The sequence below is a fragment of the Anomalospiza imberbis genome, chromosome 3, assembly GCF_031753505.1.
Source record: "Anomalospiza imberbis isolate Cuckoo-Finch-1a 21T00152 chromosome 3, ASM3175350v1, whole genome shotgun sequence".
NCBI classification, from domain to species: domain Eukaryota; kingdom Metazoa; phylum Chordata; class Aves; order Passeriformes; family Viduidae; genus Anomalospiza; species Anomalospiza imberbis.
In genome coordinates, this window is record NC_089683.1 from 54,777,896 (window position 1) to 54,798,614 (window position 20,719).

The 20,719-nt window shown below is 35.3% G+C and overlaps 1 protein-coding gene across 1 annotated transcript; it reads right to left on the bottom strand.

Annotated features, from left to right (window-relative positions):
- Positions 1–7,973: 7,973 nt before the first annotated feature.
- TMEM244 (transmembrane protein 244) lies at positions 7,974–14,422 on the bottom strand. Its single transcript, XM_068183000.1, has 6 exons — positions 14,336–14,422; positions 13,189–13,301; positions 12,596–12,669; positions 11,386–11,511; positions 9,874–9,918; positions 7,974–8,912 (listed from the first exon to the last, which is right to left on the bottom strand). The coding sequence occupies exons 1-6, from the start codon at positions 14,420–14,422 to the stop codon at positions 8,818–8,820; spliced, it is 540 nt and encodes a 179-aa protein (XP_068039101.1). The 3' UTR covers positions 7,974–8,817.
- Between the last annotated feature and the right edge of the window lie 6,297 nt (positions 14,423–20,719).

Below are 20,719 nucleotides of genomic sequence, written 5' to 3' on the forward strand. Positions count from 1 at the left end.
TACCTTCTATGAAGAAAGCTTGCACACGAAACTGTATTTCATATTTTCTGACTCAAAATGCTTGATTAAATTACTTACTCTAATGAAGGATTTCACTGTGTAAATAACATTCAAAGTACTGAAACTTATAAACAAAGATAAACCACAGTAGCTGAAATGGTTCCAGCCATCAGAAAGTATATGGGGTCTTCAACTTGGAAGTAAGCTTAGTGCCACAAAGATACAATTTAAATGTTTCCTATAAATTAGAAGTTTCTACCTGTAAGCTATTATTGATTCATATATATATATATGAATATATATATGAATATATATATACATATTTATACATATACATATTCATATGCATATATATACACATATTCACTATATTTACATCTATATATATCTTGAAGAGAGCTGGCTATAGTAAATTTTATTTCAGTTTTTCTAGAAAGAACTGCTTGGAAATCCCCATAGAGAGTCGGAATTTTAACTCACTTTGTGGTTTTCTGTTGTCTCTAATCCATTCTGTCTATGCATTCTTGACAGTGTCAGATTTGTGAGAAAAGTGTATTTAGTTTTGGAGGGTTTTATGAATCAGACAGAATACAGATTCTGTAAACATATAGGAGATGATGTAGATTGTTAAAATAAGTTTGGGGAGTTTTTTTGGTAGTGGACAAATACTGCAACTTGGATATTTTTTTCTCATTGTATATATGTTTTTATATCGCATGTCCTCAAGTTTGTTGTTTTTTCAATGCCATTATTTTACTCTCCATAAATTCTTTCTGTACTTCCTTTTATGTAGCTCATGTCAATCCAAAATATTTGCCCTTCACTTCCTAGCTTGTTCTCATCCTCCATGCTGCTCTCTACAGCATTTACAATGGAGGAAGCATTTCATCACTAGCAGCTTTAGCACAGTTGGATTATTTTTTTTGTACTTAATGATGTCCCTTTCATATTTCTTCTTAAAATTGGCTATCTCTCAGTTGTGTTCCTTAAGTAATATTTACTTGCTAAATCCATGCTTGTATTTATCCATATAGCAGTTTTATTTTCTTTCAGAAAGATCAACAATCTGATGTAGCTTTAAAATTCTATTAAAATTCAAACTGTTTGTTCCCTAAAATGTTTAAGTCATCTTGCTAGACTAAAAATTCATCTCAGATATTCAATTTTTTCCCTTTTTTTCCCTGCAAGAATTTAAACTTTCCATGAAAAAATAATTCTGAAAAGTCTGTTTTACAATTTCTAAAAAGACCTTCCAAAAAGTTTGAAATAAAACGGACACTTTTGACTTAATTTTTTTTGCATCATGTTCAGGTGTATTTCAGTAGTCAAGAGGGTAACATGTTTATATTCTGTCAGAAGATTTCTACAGAAAGAACTTTTAGATTTTGAGTAATCATCTTTTTCTAGCAGAAAGCTATACATCAGAAAATTTTAAATAATTCAAAAGACTAAAAATTTAGCCCACTATTTTCACCATGCTAAGGATGAAAACAGAGCTTTTCAGGATAAAGTATTTGGTCACCCATAGCGGTCAAGTGAGGCATAAGCTGTTGGAAGAGGGAAATAAATTCCTAATCCTATTAGCTAATAGATGGCTTATTCCCAGCTGATCATCATATGGTTTTTTTTACAGTATCTAGCTGATTTAATACAATTTTTGAGGTTTCTTTCCTGTTCTTACATTTTCCACTTGCAATCCTCATTTGGCTGTGTACAAATTGGCAAACCTCAGCATGCCAGATGAGCATGTTGGGGTAGTGAGGTTGAAACAGAGGAGCAGTGTATTAGGTGTAATTATGGGTAAAGAATCTGAAAAAGAGCTACCACCTTTTGAAGTCAGAGCTTTGCCTGCAGAGGAAATCCTTGGGAAAGGATTCGAGTAAGCTCCATGGAATGAAGAGGTACAGTCCGTATAAATACAGACTCCATCAAAATGCACTTTGAGTATTGCCAGAAGAGTTCACTGACTCTAAAATGGATAAGGTGATTATGATGAAGTATCAGGAGACTATAGGAGCTCTCAGATGTCTTGAGCATATCATATTCTGACACATAAAAGCATCCAGTTCCACCTGGAGAATGAAGCGTTCATAATTTAACACAATCTGCACGCAGAACTTCAGAGAAGAGGCGAAAGAAAGTTCTGGTGACAAAATTGAGTTGCATTTGGTAGCCTGAGACCATTTTCCATTGTGAGTCTGGTGTACTACAGCAGCATTTGTCATTATGAACACTAGAATTTATGTGAGACATAGTTTGGATAATTTTGATTTTTTTAAATGGAGAAATGAGGTTGAGAACAAATATGCACTGTGAACTACTAACACCAGCAAGGTCCTCTCTGCAGAAGGTGGCTCAGAAGGACCATTTGTGATTGCAGTAGAATTGTAAATGCATGGCATTTGTACTGTTGGTATAATCTAGTAATCTTATGGATACATAATCTAATAAAGGCAGCAAAAATTTAGTGTCATGTTTTTAATATCTTCATCAGATGGTCTGTATAATGGACAATACACACATTTTATCATAAACAGAACTTAAATATGCTTTATAATTTGCTTTCCTTAACTAAACAGTAATACATTTCAAAGTTAAAAATGAAATTATAGATGTGCTTTCCTAAAATTCCTGCACACTGTCTGTGTTTATTAAGAATATATGGAAAAAATTTTCCTATACTCTTCCTGTAAAAGAATACAGTGGCTTGAATTTCTTCATCTGCCATTAGTTGGTTGTCAGGTGTAATTTTTTGCCTTATTTTCCTTCAAAGCCATCCTGAATCACTCTGAAAAGGATACTCAAGCACTTAGCTATACCATTAATTTTCATGGAAAAATGCACTTTAAGGGAAAAAAAAAGGTGCGGCTTCAAGGTAACAGCAAGACATCAATTTTCTGAGTTTGAAATTAACATAATGTTTTACATAATGATCCTCTCTGCTGATCATTAAAATAACATAGTTACCTCGGCAACTGGAACAGTCTGCAAATGTTATCTAATGATACATAACACATTCTAAAAATACATACAACAAATAAGGTCTGAAACATTATCATTTGGGGGGAAAAAGGTTTGTTTCATTAAAATTGCCTTCTGGTCTAAGCAGATTTTTGTGAGAAAATTTCAGTTCAACAGAACTTTATTTTTATTCAAAACTGGCTTTATTTGCTCAAAACTTGAAAACCTGATGTTGTTTCATTTCCTGACAATGGAAAAACTGTAGTTGCTTTTCAATTACAATTTTCATTTTTCTATAAATGTTTCAATGGCAAATGTTCAGGAAATAAAATTTATTTCTAAAGCAAGTGTTGAATGCTTTAAAATCTGCTGTAAAGCATAGCATACCAAATAATTGACTGATGAATTCAGGGGATCTTGGGAGTTCACTGCTTTAGATCTCAATGTCTCCACTGTCATTGCTTGTACCATTGTGGGTCTGTCCTGAACTGAGATCTAATGGGACTGAAATTAACCTACATTGACACTGTTCACTTTTTTTCTTTTTCAAACAAAACCCAATCAACTATGTTCACTGATGGTTTTGGGTGTCTTGAAATGAATTTTTGTGTATCATTTATTTACTGCAAAGTTTTGCCAGGACTAGCTACCAGCACATCTCCCAGTAGAATGGAAAATTGTTCTCAGGTAGGTAACTTGGCTCATCACCTTTAAGTTCTCTTTCATTCTTCCTCAGTACTGAAGATGCTACATTCTTGGAACACCTTCTTCTCTTTGCCTTTGCCACTCACTGCCTGCCTTTCTCTCTCCTGGGAGTGTACTCTGACTTTTGTTTGATTTGCTATAATTTTACAGAGAATTTGTGTTAAAACAATCCCTTATAATTCAGATTATTTTTAAATACTAAATTTGAATTAATGTCAATATAATTTTCTGTTGAATTTGTTTGTGTAATTTTGCTAGTATCTACAAATGTTTTCAGTTCATACCTTATGGAATATCAAACACATGGATCTTTTCTGTCAATTTTAATGGTACTTCTGTGTGTGGAACCCCATAAAGGTTTATAAAGTGTATCAAAGCACTTTTTTCAGTATATTTCAAAAGCTATTGATCTAGAGGTAATTTGTATTGAGAAGTTTCTGAAGACTGCTAGGATGTTGGTAATTCTTAATGTATTTGAGCATTCTGCCATAACCCATGGGGTTTTTTAAACACTTCTCCTTTGGGTGCTGAAAATCTGGTGACAAGATCACTCTGAGAGAGCATCTAGATACTGTGGTGCTTTTATAAATTGTTGTTCCAATAGACATCTTTGCTTTGGAAGGACTTGTCAGCCCTTTGTTTACAGATCTTTTTGCAAATGCACAGCAATCTCCTAATCTCCTATTAGGATTTATTTTCACTGGAATGTAATGAACAAAAATGGCTGCAACTAACTTATTTCAGGACAGTGACAGCAAAGATGTCATAATTTGCATAATGACATAATTTGCATCTTCCTTACAGGCTCCAGTTTCAACCACTCATCCTTCCATCTGACTGCGACTGTTTTCTAGGGGTTGGCCACCTGAAAAAATTGGGGCCAAGGCCTTTCCTCAGTTTTTTATTGTGGAATTTGGTGTCATAGTGTTGCTTCCCAAATCCCCAATCCAAGCTCATGCCATGCTACATGTCAGGACAACACCTAGGCACATATCTTTCCCTTTTTTCACCCTTGTTGGCAGAGGAAACCTGAGTATATGAACTGGGAGAGGACTTCAAGGTATTCCTTTTGTCCCTTGTGGATGGATGGAGTAGGACCTAAGTCTATCATAGAGCAATCTTGCCCTACAAAACAGGCATAATTATCCTGGTGTAACTGAAGAGTAGCAGTAAAGGCATCCACATCAATCTCCTTGAGCAGAGGAGAGGTTGGGACATAGACTCACACTAAAAGTTTTAAAGCCAATAATAAAGGTATTAATTACACCATCAAATTTTATAACCATTCCTAAGACCTTTATCCTCTCTGACATCTAATGAGAGAGTACATGCTGTCTGGGGCCATGATTAGCTCAGAAAAAAAGGAGAGATTAGAGTATTAGACATTACTGAGCAGGTGGATGATTACACAGGATCTTAAGCCAAGAAATAAATATTCCAAGTACATCACATTTGGAAAATAAAAAAAAATTAAATAAATCTTTAAATACCTGTGAATATTAACAAGGATCTACCTTTATGGTGTGTCAGCATACATACCAGATGATGAAATAAAGAATGTGTAAGGCTTTTACATCTTTTCTCAGTTTAACAAAGCTCACTTGGTCAAAAGACTGTGGGCCACAGGAATCTTGTACATGTATATCCAACACGGGAAACTGCAGGTGACTCATCTACATTGCTGGTAATCCAGTATTATTCATACTGTGTTTTCTTGTATTTATTGGTGCCTCAGCTGTTGGTATTTTTAGGAATACAGAAATAATGAGTAGTGTAATGTTTTGTTTTGCCCACTTTTTAAAATTTGCATACAAAAGAGATGGAAATGTTGATCAAGCAATTTACAGAGCTGGAAAAATGATAGGCTTAGTTTGTAATAACCAGCTCTTTATTACACTAGGAAATTATAAGTATTTAATCTATATTTTTGCAAAAATGCCAACCAAAAATCATAATGTTTCCTGTACTCTGTAGTTTGATATTTGGTTTTTATGTTTTTTTGAGTTAGCTTGTTGCTACCAGAGCAAGGTTTGTGGGGTTTTTTTTTCTTGGGCATTAGCCACTTTCCTAAGCATTAGCCTAAGGGTACATGTTTAGAGTCTCAACTACCCCCACCTCCCCCTCCCACCTTCACTCACATTCTTTGTTACAAGAAAGACACTTGACCATTTGGAGCAAGGATGAATGCAGGGCCCTTTAGATAGAGGGCTGAACCAAGAACTATAATCTGTCTCAGTAGGTGTTTGGACATGATGAAAAGAAGTTTCTTGCCTCTGAAAATAAATTTTAAAATTACTCTAAATATGGTATTATTAAGGTATGCTATTTGTGTACTGTTACACTGATTTCTGTTTGCAACTTCTAATCTTCTTCCCTGCAGACTCTGCCTGAAAGTGGATGAAGTTTCCTTCTGCTTGTCATGTTTTCTAGATTGATTACACCCCCACTGATACCTGGGTATGTGCAGCTTGTGGCTGCTAGACTGTGTCACAAGGGGTTAAATAACACTAAACCCACAACAACTACATTAGACAATATTCCTGTGACTGGCTGAGTCAGGCAGCAAAGAATTCTGAAAATCCTGGAGCAGGAGCCACAAGTATAACATCACAGATTACACTTGTAACTGGATGTGGAGACCACCTGTTCTAGAATCATGTGTACATCAGCAGAGAAACAGATTGCTGCTTACAAGTGGCATACGAGTCTCATGTCATGAGACTCCAGTGCTAAAAGTTCAGACTGCAGATTTTATTCTTCTTTCACCGATCTTGTCTGTTTGTGTCTTCTCATTTCTTGCTTTCATGTGCCTTTTTTCCAAACACATGTCCCTGTTGTTGTTTTCTCTCTTTTCCTTCTGCTTTCTGCAGTTCTTTTCTTGCTGTCTTCAGCAGGTCTGCCAGGAAGTATATACAGTGCCCTTTGTCTCTTCCAGCAGCTCTTCTTTGCCACCTTGTCTGTCTTGACTGTTATCAATTAGTAACATGCAAATTGATCAAGTGGGACACTTTATTTTTGTTCCAGAAACAGCCAGGTTTGTCTTATTCAAAAGTACTCTTTTGGTACCTCAGATAGGAATCACACTGTATTAGAAGGCTTCTAACCAGGCTGACCACCTGAAGTCTTCTAACCAAGTAATGGCCACACAGATACAGCTCATGTTGCTCCTATGTTAGTATTTATTTGCACAATATGAAATTTGCCTACAATTTCACATTAGGTGTAATATGTATCATTGGATGCAACATAGAAGTGATGGAAAATATGAAATAAATAATGCTGAAATTATCTCACAATTCCATATCTGAAAGTAATGCAAAGACCTAATGACCCTTTAGTAGCTGGTCTAATGCTCTTAATCCTTGACAGAGATCTTGCTGTGACTGATTTTCTAACACTGGCTTAGTTGTATGTGCTTTGAAGAAATACTGGGACTAAAGCACTCTTCATATTAGTCAGAAAGTATTTCTTGCTGGTGATTTAAAAATTTAAATAGAAAATAAAAGTCAAAAAATGTTAAGACTGGGCTGCAGAGTAACTAAAAGCTACAGCTGGGCTGACACACATAGAGGAAAATCCTGTCAAGTTAAAAACAGAAACATGTTCCACCCATGGATTAACTTTATATCTAATCCACTCATGTTCTGCCACATGGCACACTACCTACACACACAGACTCTCTGAGGAAGAGAACAGGGATACAAATTTACGGTAAACCTTACTTTCTTCCCATCCATTTCTATAATTCTGAAATTAAGCAAACCTAGAAGTGCCCAAACTATATATTTTCCAAACTATAGTATCAGTTATCTGCACAGTCATGTTTCTGAAGATTTGCAAGTCAGTTTATTCACTCTCCCAGAATTATCCCTTCTGACTTCAGTATGCAGTATATTTTGCTGAAAAACTTCTAAAGTCTACATCCGTTCAGTGCTATGGATTTACATATTGGCTTTCTCTCTAAAATGATTTACATATGTATCATTTATGAGAAACAAACTCCTTCTTTTGGGAGTCTTCTGAATGGTGCTTCCCACTGTACATGTACTTTCAGTACTGAAACTTAATTGAAAATGTCAAAACTTGCAATAAATTTTAAGATATTTATTAGATCAACATGGGACTGATTCTTCAAACAGGGGACTGATTCTTCAGAGGTATTATCTGTTGAGTGACATCAAGGCAAATGCAACATTTAGCACTCCTGTGCAAACAGCAATTTAGTCTTCCTCTTCTGAACAAACTGCAGTTGAATTCCAATCACTGGATTTCATATTTAAGACTAAGTTGCCTTCTTGCAATTTTTCTGTTACAACTTTATTATGATTAAAGACATAAAGAGTAAATTGAAGACACTACTGCAGTTTGTTTGTTGTTTTTAATTACCACTACCCATAAACTCCCACTTTGGCCACCGTAGCTGGGGAAGAAAGAAGGATATGTAGAAAAGTGTGTCAGTAGCATTTGCCTTTCAGCACAGCCAGACCGAGAATGGGTCATTAGTGGAAGTGAGAATAGTCTGAAGCTTTTGTAGAAAACATTTGCTTGTAGCACCCCTGAAAGCAAAAAGGGTGAACCCAACATTAGGGTTTGTACCTCTGCCTCCAGTTGACTTGGGCAGCTTCTAAGTGAGAGCTTTAAGATGGAATGAGGCGCAGAGATATGTGCAGTCCAACCATTCTTCTTTGCCAGGATCTTTATCGGTAAAGGCTGCTTTAAACCTACACTGATTTATGCCAGATAGGGTGACTTTAAAGTTTTTCAGTGCTTGTGAGAGGTCAGACAGCAGTCTAAATTAGAGTCAGCACTTCATAAAATACAACAAATAACAGGCACCCTGAAAGCATTACATACAAATAAATGTTTTCCTTCTACTTGTAGGATTTTGCAGGAATGTTGCACCATTGCTCTAATCCTCCTTATGACTTCTTGGTTTTTAAAAAAGAGACAGTGTATCTAATTACTTGATTATTGAAAAATGTGTATACAAAGCTGAAAGTGATGAAATTGCCAAAAAACATAAGATACAAGAGGTCTGGTAAGCTAAATATTAACCTTACAATTAGACAGTTGCTGACTTCATTTTAATTACATTGATTAATGAAACAATATAGACAAAATAGATATAAAGGCAAGTTCTAATACTCCTTTTCAAAAGTCATCTAGAATTGGGTAAATGAAGTTGTCTTTGAACAAGCAATATGCCAAAATCTGTCCTCCACAAATCATTGAAATTACTCCAGATCCTGAAAGAAATGATATCGTTGTTTTGTATTAATTTTTATAGTGGAATACAAACTTTATGATAAAACTTTAAACTGACATTAATTTTATCTTCAATTAAAAAAAAAAAAAAAAAAAAAAAAAACCAAAACAAAAAAAAAAATGGCCCTCCTACTTAAACATTTTACCCAAGGCTTTAACTACTTAAAAAGATATCAGCCTCCACAACTGCTAATGCAAAATCTGTTGTAGGATAAGGAATTTATCTCTCCCCATCACTTAGGAATTTATTGCAGTGGTTGATCCTTGTTATCCATAATATAAGAAAGAAGAATAGAAGCCAGTTCTTTTTCCTTAACTACTGTTTTTCAAGATAATCTACTTTTCATGTAAAAATCTATGCTTCTAATTTTACAGAAAATTAAACATTCAGAAATGTAGTTTTGCTGTTCACTTTGAGGAAATGTGATGACTGAAATTCATCTAATCTATTGTAAGTACTTGTACATAATATTTATACGTCTTGCCTCTGAAGGTACCTGGTTTTTTTCATTGATTTTAAAGGATATCAAGAAAGGCTACAACTTTGGACAACTGTCTTTCTGACACCTGAATTGAGATACATTTCAACTTATTACAGGTTAAATAAGTAATGATTAAGTCCTGACTAATTGAGATTAGTCAGGACTTAATCATGACTTATTTCAAGTCATGTGTCTGCTGCTTGTTTGCAAGACTAGTGTAAGATGAGCATATTCTGGCCTTAAAAGAGAGGATTTTTCTAGGGTGAGGAAAATCCTAGTACAGCATTATTTACCAGTGTCATTAAAAGAAGTATGAACAAAATGCCTGTACTTCATCTTTAAATGTTGACAAACCTCAGATTAGTGAGGCAACAGATATTTAATAGAAACAATTAGTATTATAAACACTAATTTTCTACATAGATTTTAGCAACTTAAATTTTAAAGAATGAAATTATACCTAATGCCAGCCACCAGTGTAACATCAGGGGGAATTCAGACATTACTGCAAGAGGAAAAGTAGAAATGTAAATTTTAAAACAGTAAGAATGGGCACAAGTAAGCAGTGCACTATGCTATCAAGGCTCTGCTCAGTTATGTTTCATAGATTATGTTTTTTACATATATTGAAATGACAAATGTTTTAGGTCCTGACCAGCACCTGCCCTGGCCACACCCAAGCTGACCCACACCCCCACTGTGGGATAACTGCAGGGCCATTCTCTGACCCCATATTGCCTCCCCCAAAGAAAGCTGACAGGGGTATTGAAGGGGGCTGGGAAGCACACTGCATGTGCTGGCAGCTCAGGGTCAACCAGCAGAGGTTTGGTTTGCCATCTGAAGGAAGCAATGATAAATCTGGGGCTGTTGGGACATCAAGACACATCATCCGATAGAATGACAGAAGCTAACTCCTGGTAAAAACTATGTACAAACAGGGGGGGGTTTGGTAGTTTTTGTAAATTCCTTGATTTAAATACAAAAACTATTAATGAGGAATAACAGTAGTTTAAATTCCAGAAAACCAAATTTAGTAGATGAAAAATTATGCTTAATTTTTTAAGATAGAGTCTCTGTTGGTCTCTGGCTTAATTTGTTAGGGAACTGGAGAATGAATCTCCCATCTGTATAAAGTGCTAAAAGACATATGGACAAAGTTATGGAAAATGGAAGATTAATCTCTATACAGTAGGGAGGGCGTCCTAATTTGTCAAAAATATTTTCCTTTTTCTGCATTCTAGAATAAACATATTAACCTCATTGTTTTAAGAGAAAAGAATCCCCAGATAGGGTCTGGCAAGAATGGAGTTAAAATATATTTCCTAATTAGCCGTAGAAGCATTCTGCTAAACAGCATGAGAAGAGGGAGCAGATTACTAGGTGTTGGCAAAAAGAGATGATGGATCTCATTTACAGCAGCTAATTATTTTCTTTTTCTTTCCTTTAAGGGGTAGAGTTTCTTTGGGGAGATGGGTTTCTGTGGTAAAATGCTTCATTTTCCTTATTGAGATTTAGTTCAAATGATCTGACTTAAAACCTTTGCACTGACTTTGCTGAAGAAGAAGTCCGTTTTTACTCTGAAGTTGAGCTAAAGTGTTAATGAGGAGTTCTTAAAATATCCAGACATGAACAACTATTAATGTCTTGTTTTGAAAAAAAAACACATTTTCCAGATGCAGAAATTGTATCTAGCCTGGATCTGTTTGATATGAATTGTTAGAATATGAACTAAACCTCTGATTTTTTTTCATAAGAATATAATGGCTTAAAATTCTGTAACAGATCCAGAATTACATTTTAAATGGGAGAATTTAAATAGAGGCATGAGTCAAATGGATGGAAAATAGAGATACATATGTATTTAGCTTTAGGGAAGATTAAGTTACTCCAGTAATATATTGGATGAATCCTAGTGGATTTGTCCTTCAACTTGTGATACTATGTGATACTATTTAGCAGTAAACCTACTTACCAGCTGATGTTATGATAATATGAATAATAGTAACTGTTACAGCATAGTCCCAAACCCATTCTTCCACAACCAGAGCAAACAGCAGACCACAAAGGAAGAAAGTTATTTCCAAGGATATCACAAGAACTGTAAAAGAAAATAGGATATTTTCACCAAACACGGTTTTGAAAGACATCTTCTCATATTCCAAAGAATATCAATAAGAAGATAAAATACCTGAGATAGTTATGCATTTTCAAGGATGGATAGAATGAAATACTAATTGGTGGTATGAAATAGCTGCTAATATGCTGCTGTCTTCGGCATATAAACATATTGCATTAAACTAACTGATAAAATTTGGGGGGAAAATCACATTGAGATACAGTAATTACATTTGGCCCTGAAAAGTAATTCTAATGGAATATCCTTTAATTTTTTTTTTCCACTGGCATAACATAAATGTTCTTTCTTCATCTGAAATCAGTATTAACACTGTACAAACATCCATGCATTTTTATTTCTCTTTTAAGCTACAAACCAATTTACTTTTGAGCTTTATGTATTTTACTGACAGATTATGAGGTTTGCCTTTGTAAAATAGATTATAAATCTGGTAAAATTTTATGTATGCATGTAATTTTTTAGGAATTGCTGTTTAGGAAAAAGAATATATTTTGAGAGCTTCAGAAAAATTGCAGAAATTTGTATTAGGACATATAAAGATACTTTTAAGAATTGAGCTATAATCAAATTCTGATATTTTAATGCCCACTGTATTCAAGCATTACCAAAGCAAAATTGCCATTAGTTGAAAGTGACCCATTTCTCTGATCTGAATCCATTGATTCATATGGAATTTGCTGCATTACTGCAGTATGAAAATCAAATTGAACTACTTTGTGAAGGAACTTGATGGAGAATAGTTAATTGTTCTGCAATGAAAATGAAGCATTCTGGCAAAGCAGGGCATTTTCTTCTGATGATGCAAGATCAGAAGAAGAACTGAACAAAAAGCCTAAAAATCACTTGAATGTTAAGTAGCAGTACAGAAATGAGAAGCACTTGCAAGATGCATCAACATTTAATTGCAGAGTAGTTAAAATACAGAAATCATTGGTATCACTAAAACAGCTTTTAAATACTATCCATCAGAAGACAAGTTTACATCCTTATGCAATATATTTTCTTGAATGAGGGGGAAAAAAAAGGATAAAGAAACTTCAGTTACCTAAATAATACGGGTTAATCCATGAGGGATTTGTTTTAAAATCAAAAGGTGCCAAGCCATCCAACATTTTAATCCTGTGGAAACAAAACAAATAATTTTAAACAGAGACTTTTAGTATTTAGTATTTAGAGTTTAGATTACATGACATATTATGAGTGTTTTTAAATAGGATAAATAGAATACTCTGGATTTTTGCAAGGTCTCTAAGTCCCATTCTGAGTTGTGGTTTTGCCCTTGCTAACTTCTATTTAAGAAATTTGGTGCTATGCATGATAATCAATAACTTCCTAGGGGGATATAATTTGTCTTTTTCATTGACTATAAAATCTTTATTTTCCTTTTTTTTTTCATGTCATCTTTTCTCTTACATTCATTAATTTACATGGTGTAACTACAAGGATGAATATTAGAACCAATATTTTATATTAGTTTTGAGTCTCCACTTGCCAATTTGAAAGAAGGTTCAGGTACAACAGTTTAACTGAATTTGAAAAATTATGTTCCTCAGTCTGGATGCTTCTTTTAAATAGGCATAACTCCACCCATGAGTTGCAGTATGCCAGCATATCAGACAAAATACATGGAAATCTTACCTGAATACTGCAAAGCACACAGAGAGGACCACATAGTACACAGTGTAGAAAACTATTATGCATATCAACAGGTTCACCAGAACAACCTGCAAAAGGGCATAAAACAGTAAAGCCTAAAGCCATGTTAACATCAGGCATTCTCAGAAAATAATTCTAGATTTCTATCAAACATAATGTGAAAAAAAAATTTAAAATAAAATATTTAGGCAGAAATTTTGCTGTTGCTGATTACATAAATGTGCTAAAAGCTCTTTGGTACATTTCAGCTCCTAGTGTGTGGCTATAATGCATGGCCTTTTTTCTATCATATATTGTTGTATACCTACTATATAAACAATTTACAAGCATTCGTAAAAGTAGAAGGACATTTCTTGATGGTTATTAAGAAATTATGAAGGTACAGAGAAGAGACTCAAAAGGGAGATGTAGCTAGAAATGTCTGGGGTTTTTCTTCATTAGGGTTACAGCCCTAAAGAGGTCAATCTGTTTAGCTCCAAGGGATGATTTGATTATGATGGATAAGTACCTTCACAGAAAATACCAGGTACTTAAGGGGTCTTTAATCTATCAGAAAAGACACAAGAAGTAAACAGCTACAAGTTCTAGCTAGACAAATTTGAAAGATGCAGGAAGGACATCTTGACTTGTAAAGGTAACAAACTCCCTCTGGAAATAAGAGATCCTACTAAGCAGTAGTAGATGCTTCTGAGGATGAAACTTCAACTCTAACATTCATTTCTGGCCTTAGTTCTTTGAGTGGTTGTGTGGTAGGTACGGTATTTACAGAAGCATCCAGCATTGACAGAAGTGGGAACACTGTGAATATATCAAACCACCTATTTTTATATTGCTAAATGTTGTAAAGTGTTAAATATTGAATACTGCATCTATCTCCTACAAGAAGAGAGACCAAAGAGCTTTAGTTTCTAATGCAACAGGAGATTAACCCATCATGCCTGCAGAAACTGATATTTGTCAATAACAAAAAGTTCACGACAGTCTCAATCTTTTTTTTTTCCCTACATCAAAGCAAAGCCAAGCAAAAACTGGGAAATATTAATCTCTTCAGCCACATTGGTTTGTGGGCTAAATACAGCTCCTTTGCACTGTCTGTATTCTAATTCTAAATGAAAATTGGCCAAATAACCCATTTGATCCCTTCCTTTCCACAGCGCACACCATCACTGGGGTAATGGTAATCAACTATATTGTCACATGTAAGTTTGGCAGCCATACTGCCTCTTACTCCCCTGAACATGACTTCAAGCATTGGAAGTTTAGTGTCTGGCACATTTTTGGTGGGAATCTTTTTCATTTCATTGCTCTGAGCAGCTGCACTTTTCCTGTGATTGTACTTTATTCATTGCCCCTCCTCTTGCCACGGCCTTTGTGAAGCCTTTTCTGCCCTGGATGGAGATTGGTACAGTAATAAAAGTGGGGAGAGAGGACTGAAGAGAAAATCACAGAGCTGAAGGACGGCTGTGAGACAATGACCTATTGACCTGTAATTGCAGTAGGTGAGTTCCCAGCCTTGAAGTCAGAGACCAACTTTCTTTGGTCTCAAAAGGACAGTATTTTTTTCTTTGTACCCAGAATATTCCTAGTCCCTGTCTTATGGGTGTAGTGAGGCATTAGGTATAGTATTCATTGCTCACTTGAGTAAGCCAAGGAAATGCACATAACACAAAAATAAAAACACTGAATTTTTTCCAGTTTTATTACATTCTACCTCATTTTTTTAAATTTGACATTGCCACAGAAATTTAAACATGCTTTTTTTTTTTTTTAATCTGAGAATACTTTTTATTTTCAATCTATTTTTCCCTTTCTAGATCTTCTGGTATTTCAAAGCAAAAAACTCACAAGTTAAAATCTACAGGATTATTCATTATATGTCAAAACAACTTAAAAGAAGAATCTTAGGAAATCACTGGTGACATCAAATGTAAAATTTTATGACACTTTCAAGAATTTTATCTCATAAGTGGAACAACAGCACATATTTTGAAATCCTTTTTATACGATGTAATTTGCAGTACTTGCTGCCAGCACTGTAGGATAAAGTATCTTTTTAATTTGAGGGTTTTTTTAGGAAGAAGAACAGTCTGTAAGAATGAAAGCAGCAGCTCATTCCAGCCCCGCAGCAGTTGTCTAATTCTCTAATACTATCTGGTGACATATACAACATTAAACAACTCAATTCCCTTTACCTTTGTTTCAGCTGTTTTGACCTTGAGAGCCATGGACACATGATGAGTGAGAGGAAGTGCTCTTGCTATATTCCATATGCCAACTTTAGCAGGAAGAAGCAGCTGTTTTTCACCCCAAAAAACATTCGAATGGGTAAGTATAGTACAGGGTGGGGTGAGGTGAGTAGATTGGATTAAGCGGAATTGAGACAGAAGACATCTGTGAGCTAAATGTAAGCTGCTAAATAGCAAAGAGAAAATCCTGCTTGCTCATGCAATGTTCGTACTTTTGTAGCAACAGTCAGCCAAAGCATTTCTAAAACATAACTTGGCTATTTAGACACAACATTATTATTCTTTTCCCCCTTTTAATTGCTTTTTTTTCAGCATTCATATGATCACAGTTCCTTGGGGTTATTATAACTTCCTACTTTTAATTACCTTTTACATTTTCTAGCATTAATTCTATTGACTATAGATGTGGAGTGGTACATTCTTCACAATGTTCTTTGCTAACATTTTTCTTCTGACTATCACTTTATTACATCAAGTATAATTCACATTAAATTAGGTATAATTAAGTTAAGAAATTCCAGACTTGTGTTATGACTCTTTTTTTCCTGAACTGTATTTTGTTCCTTCAGTAGAATGAAATTTAGCGTGCTTTAGAGCATATCCAACTTCTAGTGAGCAACTCCTTAATGGATTCAAATTTGACTTTTTACAGGCACATTATGATTCAGTGTGCTGTATTATTTGGAAAAAGAAGATGCTTCTGAAACTGAACCAAGAATGAACTTCTTTTTCTGCTGACACTAACATAGTATGTGCAAATTTCTTCAGCGTTTTTTATGCCTTTTTAGTCATACAAAATAAATGTTATCTGCTCTAAAATGCAGTCTGCACTCAGCAAACAAGAGCTTTCACTCATAGATTTGATCGCTCCAGATTGTGAATACTGCCAGGGAAATTACTGGTAGTATTGTGTGAAATTCCTTCCTGTGCAAAAATACTAGCATGAAAATCTGTACATCAGTAAAGTCCTATTTTGGGGACTGAAGTGATGACAAAGGAACATACAGAAACAAAATAAAAAAACCCTAAACTATGTTGCTTAAATTGTTGCAATTTTCAGAGGTAGCAAATAAATGAAGAAATATTTGCTTTAATAATTAAAAAATATTTGGAAAGCAGCAAAATTATTCATTCAAAGAGCACACTATCTACCCCAAAGAATCAGCTGAAAACAGCCATGACCTAAAATTAATCTGCAGAAACTTTTTCAGTAGCTATAATTAGCAAGATAACTGAAAAAGTAGTGGGTTGCTTTAATATTAGATAACTATTAAACATAACAAGAGTTTACATTCACTGACTTCTTCACAAAGGATGGATTTAACCAAAGATTGATGATAGAAACAAAATCAACAAGTTTGACTGAAATGTAATTGAAGCTGTAGGCATGGATTTGTTGGGCAGACTAAGAGGTTCTTCCCATTCCTATGGCACAGTTGAAAACTTTAAATATTCTGAGAGAACAGAGTGCAACATTTCTGTCACACCTTTGCTTCAAGATTGTAAACACTTAAATTGTGGTAGCCCAGTGAACAGGAGTAAATCAAACTTAGAAGTGGCAGAAAGTGTGTGTGACCCAAAATACTAAGTCATTGAATAGTGAATGTTAACTACAAAGATGATTCTACTAGCTACATGTTGAGATAATGGAATAATGAATTCTCGTATTTTTAATTTTCTTAAAATTTACTGGATCAGCTGCAGGAAAAAATGACAGCCATTCAGCAGAGGGAGACAAAAAAGAAGTTTTAATGGAAGTTAAAATAAATTATCTAATCTGGTTTCAACAAGCCCTACTTTTAAACACATACCTTTTTTTTTTTTTTTTTTGTCATTACATTATTGAATTTTATTAGGTCTGTGAGGAAAAATAGTACTCCATTACTTTTGAACCCATGGAGTTTGTGCTAGTTTGCTTTGTGGAAACTGATAGGAAACAGTTCCTTAGATTGGATATCAATACCTGACCCTCACATGCTTGACAATAGTTAGTAAAGACTATTTTTTTGACATTGGCTGTACACATATACTCTCTTTGTAGTGATATGTAATGGACATTATTCAAGATAAATCCAAAAAAACATAATAGCAGAAAATCGCTGAACGGAGAACACATTTTGGAAGTAAAATTAAGGATACTTCTATAGGGCAGTAATTCTTCCTAAGAATATGATAATGGCACCTAATAGTACCAAGGCAATACCTAGTTCCTATCTGCTACCTGTACCAAAATAAAAAGTCAAATGTAATAATGAACTGTGAGGAAAATTTTACAAAGCTTACAGCTAAGTCTGCTGCCTAAGCTTATTATTTAGGTTTTTTTTTTTTTTTTTTCCTGGGTTTTGGCTTTTTAAAGATTTTTACCATTTACATCCACAATTTGTGATGCTGTCAAATAGTATTGCAAAAATAATTAAAAACAATTTGAAGAACTGTATCATACAGCAATATTACAGGAATATCTCATGGAAAAGAACAGGTAATTTGTGTTACTGCACTACAGCTTTGTGCCTTAAAAAGTAAGGCTAGACCAGGAATCACATTTCTTAGGTAATTCCAAAACTTGAAAAATATTTTAAAATCAGAGAAATTAATAAATTACAAGTTCTAGATTAGTTTATTTATATTATATTTTAGATTTATTACCCTGAAATCTTTACAAAAATAGAGAGCTCAACCAAACGGATGCAGACTGGATTGTGTGGTAAGAAATTTTTAGTTTACTGGAGGATGGCATCAAAACATGTGTACTCTGTCTCCATCTGCTGATAGGGAAGAACTACACTTACATTGTGTGTGAGGACAAGAGCTTGGAAAAACAAATGGTGGCCACTATTTTTGTGGCTGGAAGTGATTGGCAGAATCTGTCAATGCAGGGAAGGGAACTAACATTTCTTTGCTTGGAACGTGTCATGGCTAAATATAGCTTAGTTGTGTCCTATGAAGGACAGCCCTACAGTTTGGCACTGGTCACAGATGCATTGTACAGCTTCACTATGACAGCTTGACTCCCATATGGGAGGAGACAGAATCCTGTGAGGTCTAGACTCTGCCACCATGAGGATTGAAGCAATTAGATTCTTTCCTTCTTCAACCTCTTTTGCAGATGGATACATTTTAAGGGGTGAGAAATCTGAGAATTAGGTGTGAGCAGGAATGTTCTTTGAATGTATCAATCTATTATTACTTTCAAATTTTGTTGAATTGCTTTTAACAATGCCCCTATTCCTGCTAATATTGTCTAAAAGAATTTACAATATAATTGATTAAATAAGAGGTGAATTTTAGGAACTTTCAGCTTCTGAAAAATTCTCCTTGAATTTCTGTGTTAAAGCTTGCAAATTCTAAAATGTTCATAGCACCAAAAGAATTAAACTCAAAAACTGCTTTAATTTTTTCTGACTAGCAAACTGAAGATGAATTGGATTATTTTTAAATAATTAACCCCAATGAGCTACTTGTATCTAAGGTGTTGACTTAATTAATAGCAAAAATAGTAAACATCTTTTGTTCTGTTAACTGACACTGTTGGCTTCATGAACAAGTTCAATATAAAGCTTGAAAGTATTGGCAAAGAAACCAATTTAATAGGCTTTATTTATTCAAACTAGAAATTAATTTTACTGTTTGTGAATGCTGTGGGATTGATAGAACTGAAAATGAAGTCTTCTGTTTATCCAGAGAGAAGCTATAACACAATTGAAGCAATGTAAGCTTTCCCCTCTGGCCCCACTGTATGTCTAAGAAGAAAGTTTAATTGTCTGCATTAAAAAAAAAAAAAAAAAAAAAAATTTAAAAATCAATATTTGGCCTTTCTGCTGAGAAGCTAAATCTGCTGACAAGCCTATATTTTGAAGAAATTCTGGCATTTCCACTAGTGTTAGTGGGAATTTTTGGTAAGTACAGTGAAACGCTGAAAAATCCCTTTAAGACTAAGCCCACAAAAACGGAGGAGCTGTGAAATTGCAGCTATGGTTAGAGTAAAATATATCATGTGGGATCAAACACTTGGAGATAGGAAAAGCTGCTGCACCTCCATGCTCCTAAGATCAAACAGTAGCCAGGCTGTTTGTAAGCACACACGCACACTGACAGCATATATATATGTGCATGCACATCACATTTATGCATATATGTGCATGTATACATGGATACCACAGAGCTCACAGACAGACACACACACACAGACAACACCAGTGATCTCATTCTGCTCCTGCCGTTGTCTGAGTAGGTTGGAAGCCCATTAGTGAGAAGATTTATACATATTTATACACTCGGAAAGGTAGCTGTGACCCAGCTCCAGAAGCTGGATCAGCACACTGTCTGCCCAGTAGTTGGCATCTTTATCCCAGTTTGTCCAGTGGCTGAGTCCAGGACATACTCAGCCCTGTGACTGTGACTCACCCCTGTGACTCACTCCAGTTTCTGGCCCTGATTCTCACACTCAAATACACTTTGCCACACTTGTTCCTTCACCAATCACCTAAATCCCTCCTTTTCCAGCCTTTGGTTCCACCCTTAAAATCCTCATTACAAATACTGGGCAAACCCAAAAAACACTCTTCCCCTGCATCCCATACTGTGTCCCACCCCTTTAACCTGAGAGGTGATTCAGAGAAAAGCTCCATCTTGATGGGTTTCACACCTGGGCAAAGGGGTTAAAGTTCTCCTGATAAAAACCTGGAAGGTGTTTGCTCCTCACAGGCTGTAATTTGTCTTCTTGCCTGCCACTGAATATCAGAGCTCCCCTGGGATTGCAGAGATGGATCAGTGGTTCTCCTTGATGGGCCTGGGATTAGCCCACCATGGTTCTGTTTGAGCTTCCTCTCTAACACTGTCTCCCACTGCTCTCTCTCATGGGTATGCCAACAGGCTGTTACCACATCATCTAACAGCTGCCAAGCCTAGTTTTCCACCATTAAAAAAAGCCAAAATCTAGCTGACAGGATATTGCAGGTGATTTTGGAAGGGTTGAGCAGTTAATAGGACTATCAGCTGTATGGCTGATTCAACTATGAATTGTGTACTTTACGTGAAATCCCAGCAAGTAGCCACCCACTCTGTGTATACTGGTAACACACCAGTGCCATGAATGCTCTTGGGCCATGAGGCATGGCAGGAGTGGTGTGCCCTCGCTCCAGCAGACAGAATGGCTGCCCACAAGCCATATGGGAAGCATGACCAGGGCTTGGGCCATCCTCCCCGTCTGTACTAGCCAGCATGGACAAGAACCTTTCCTGTTACCATTTAATTCAATGTGCCATCCC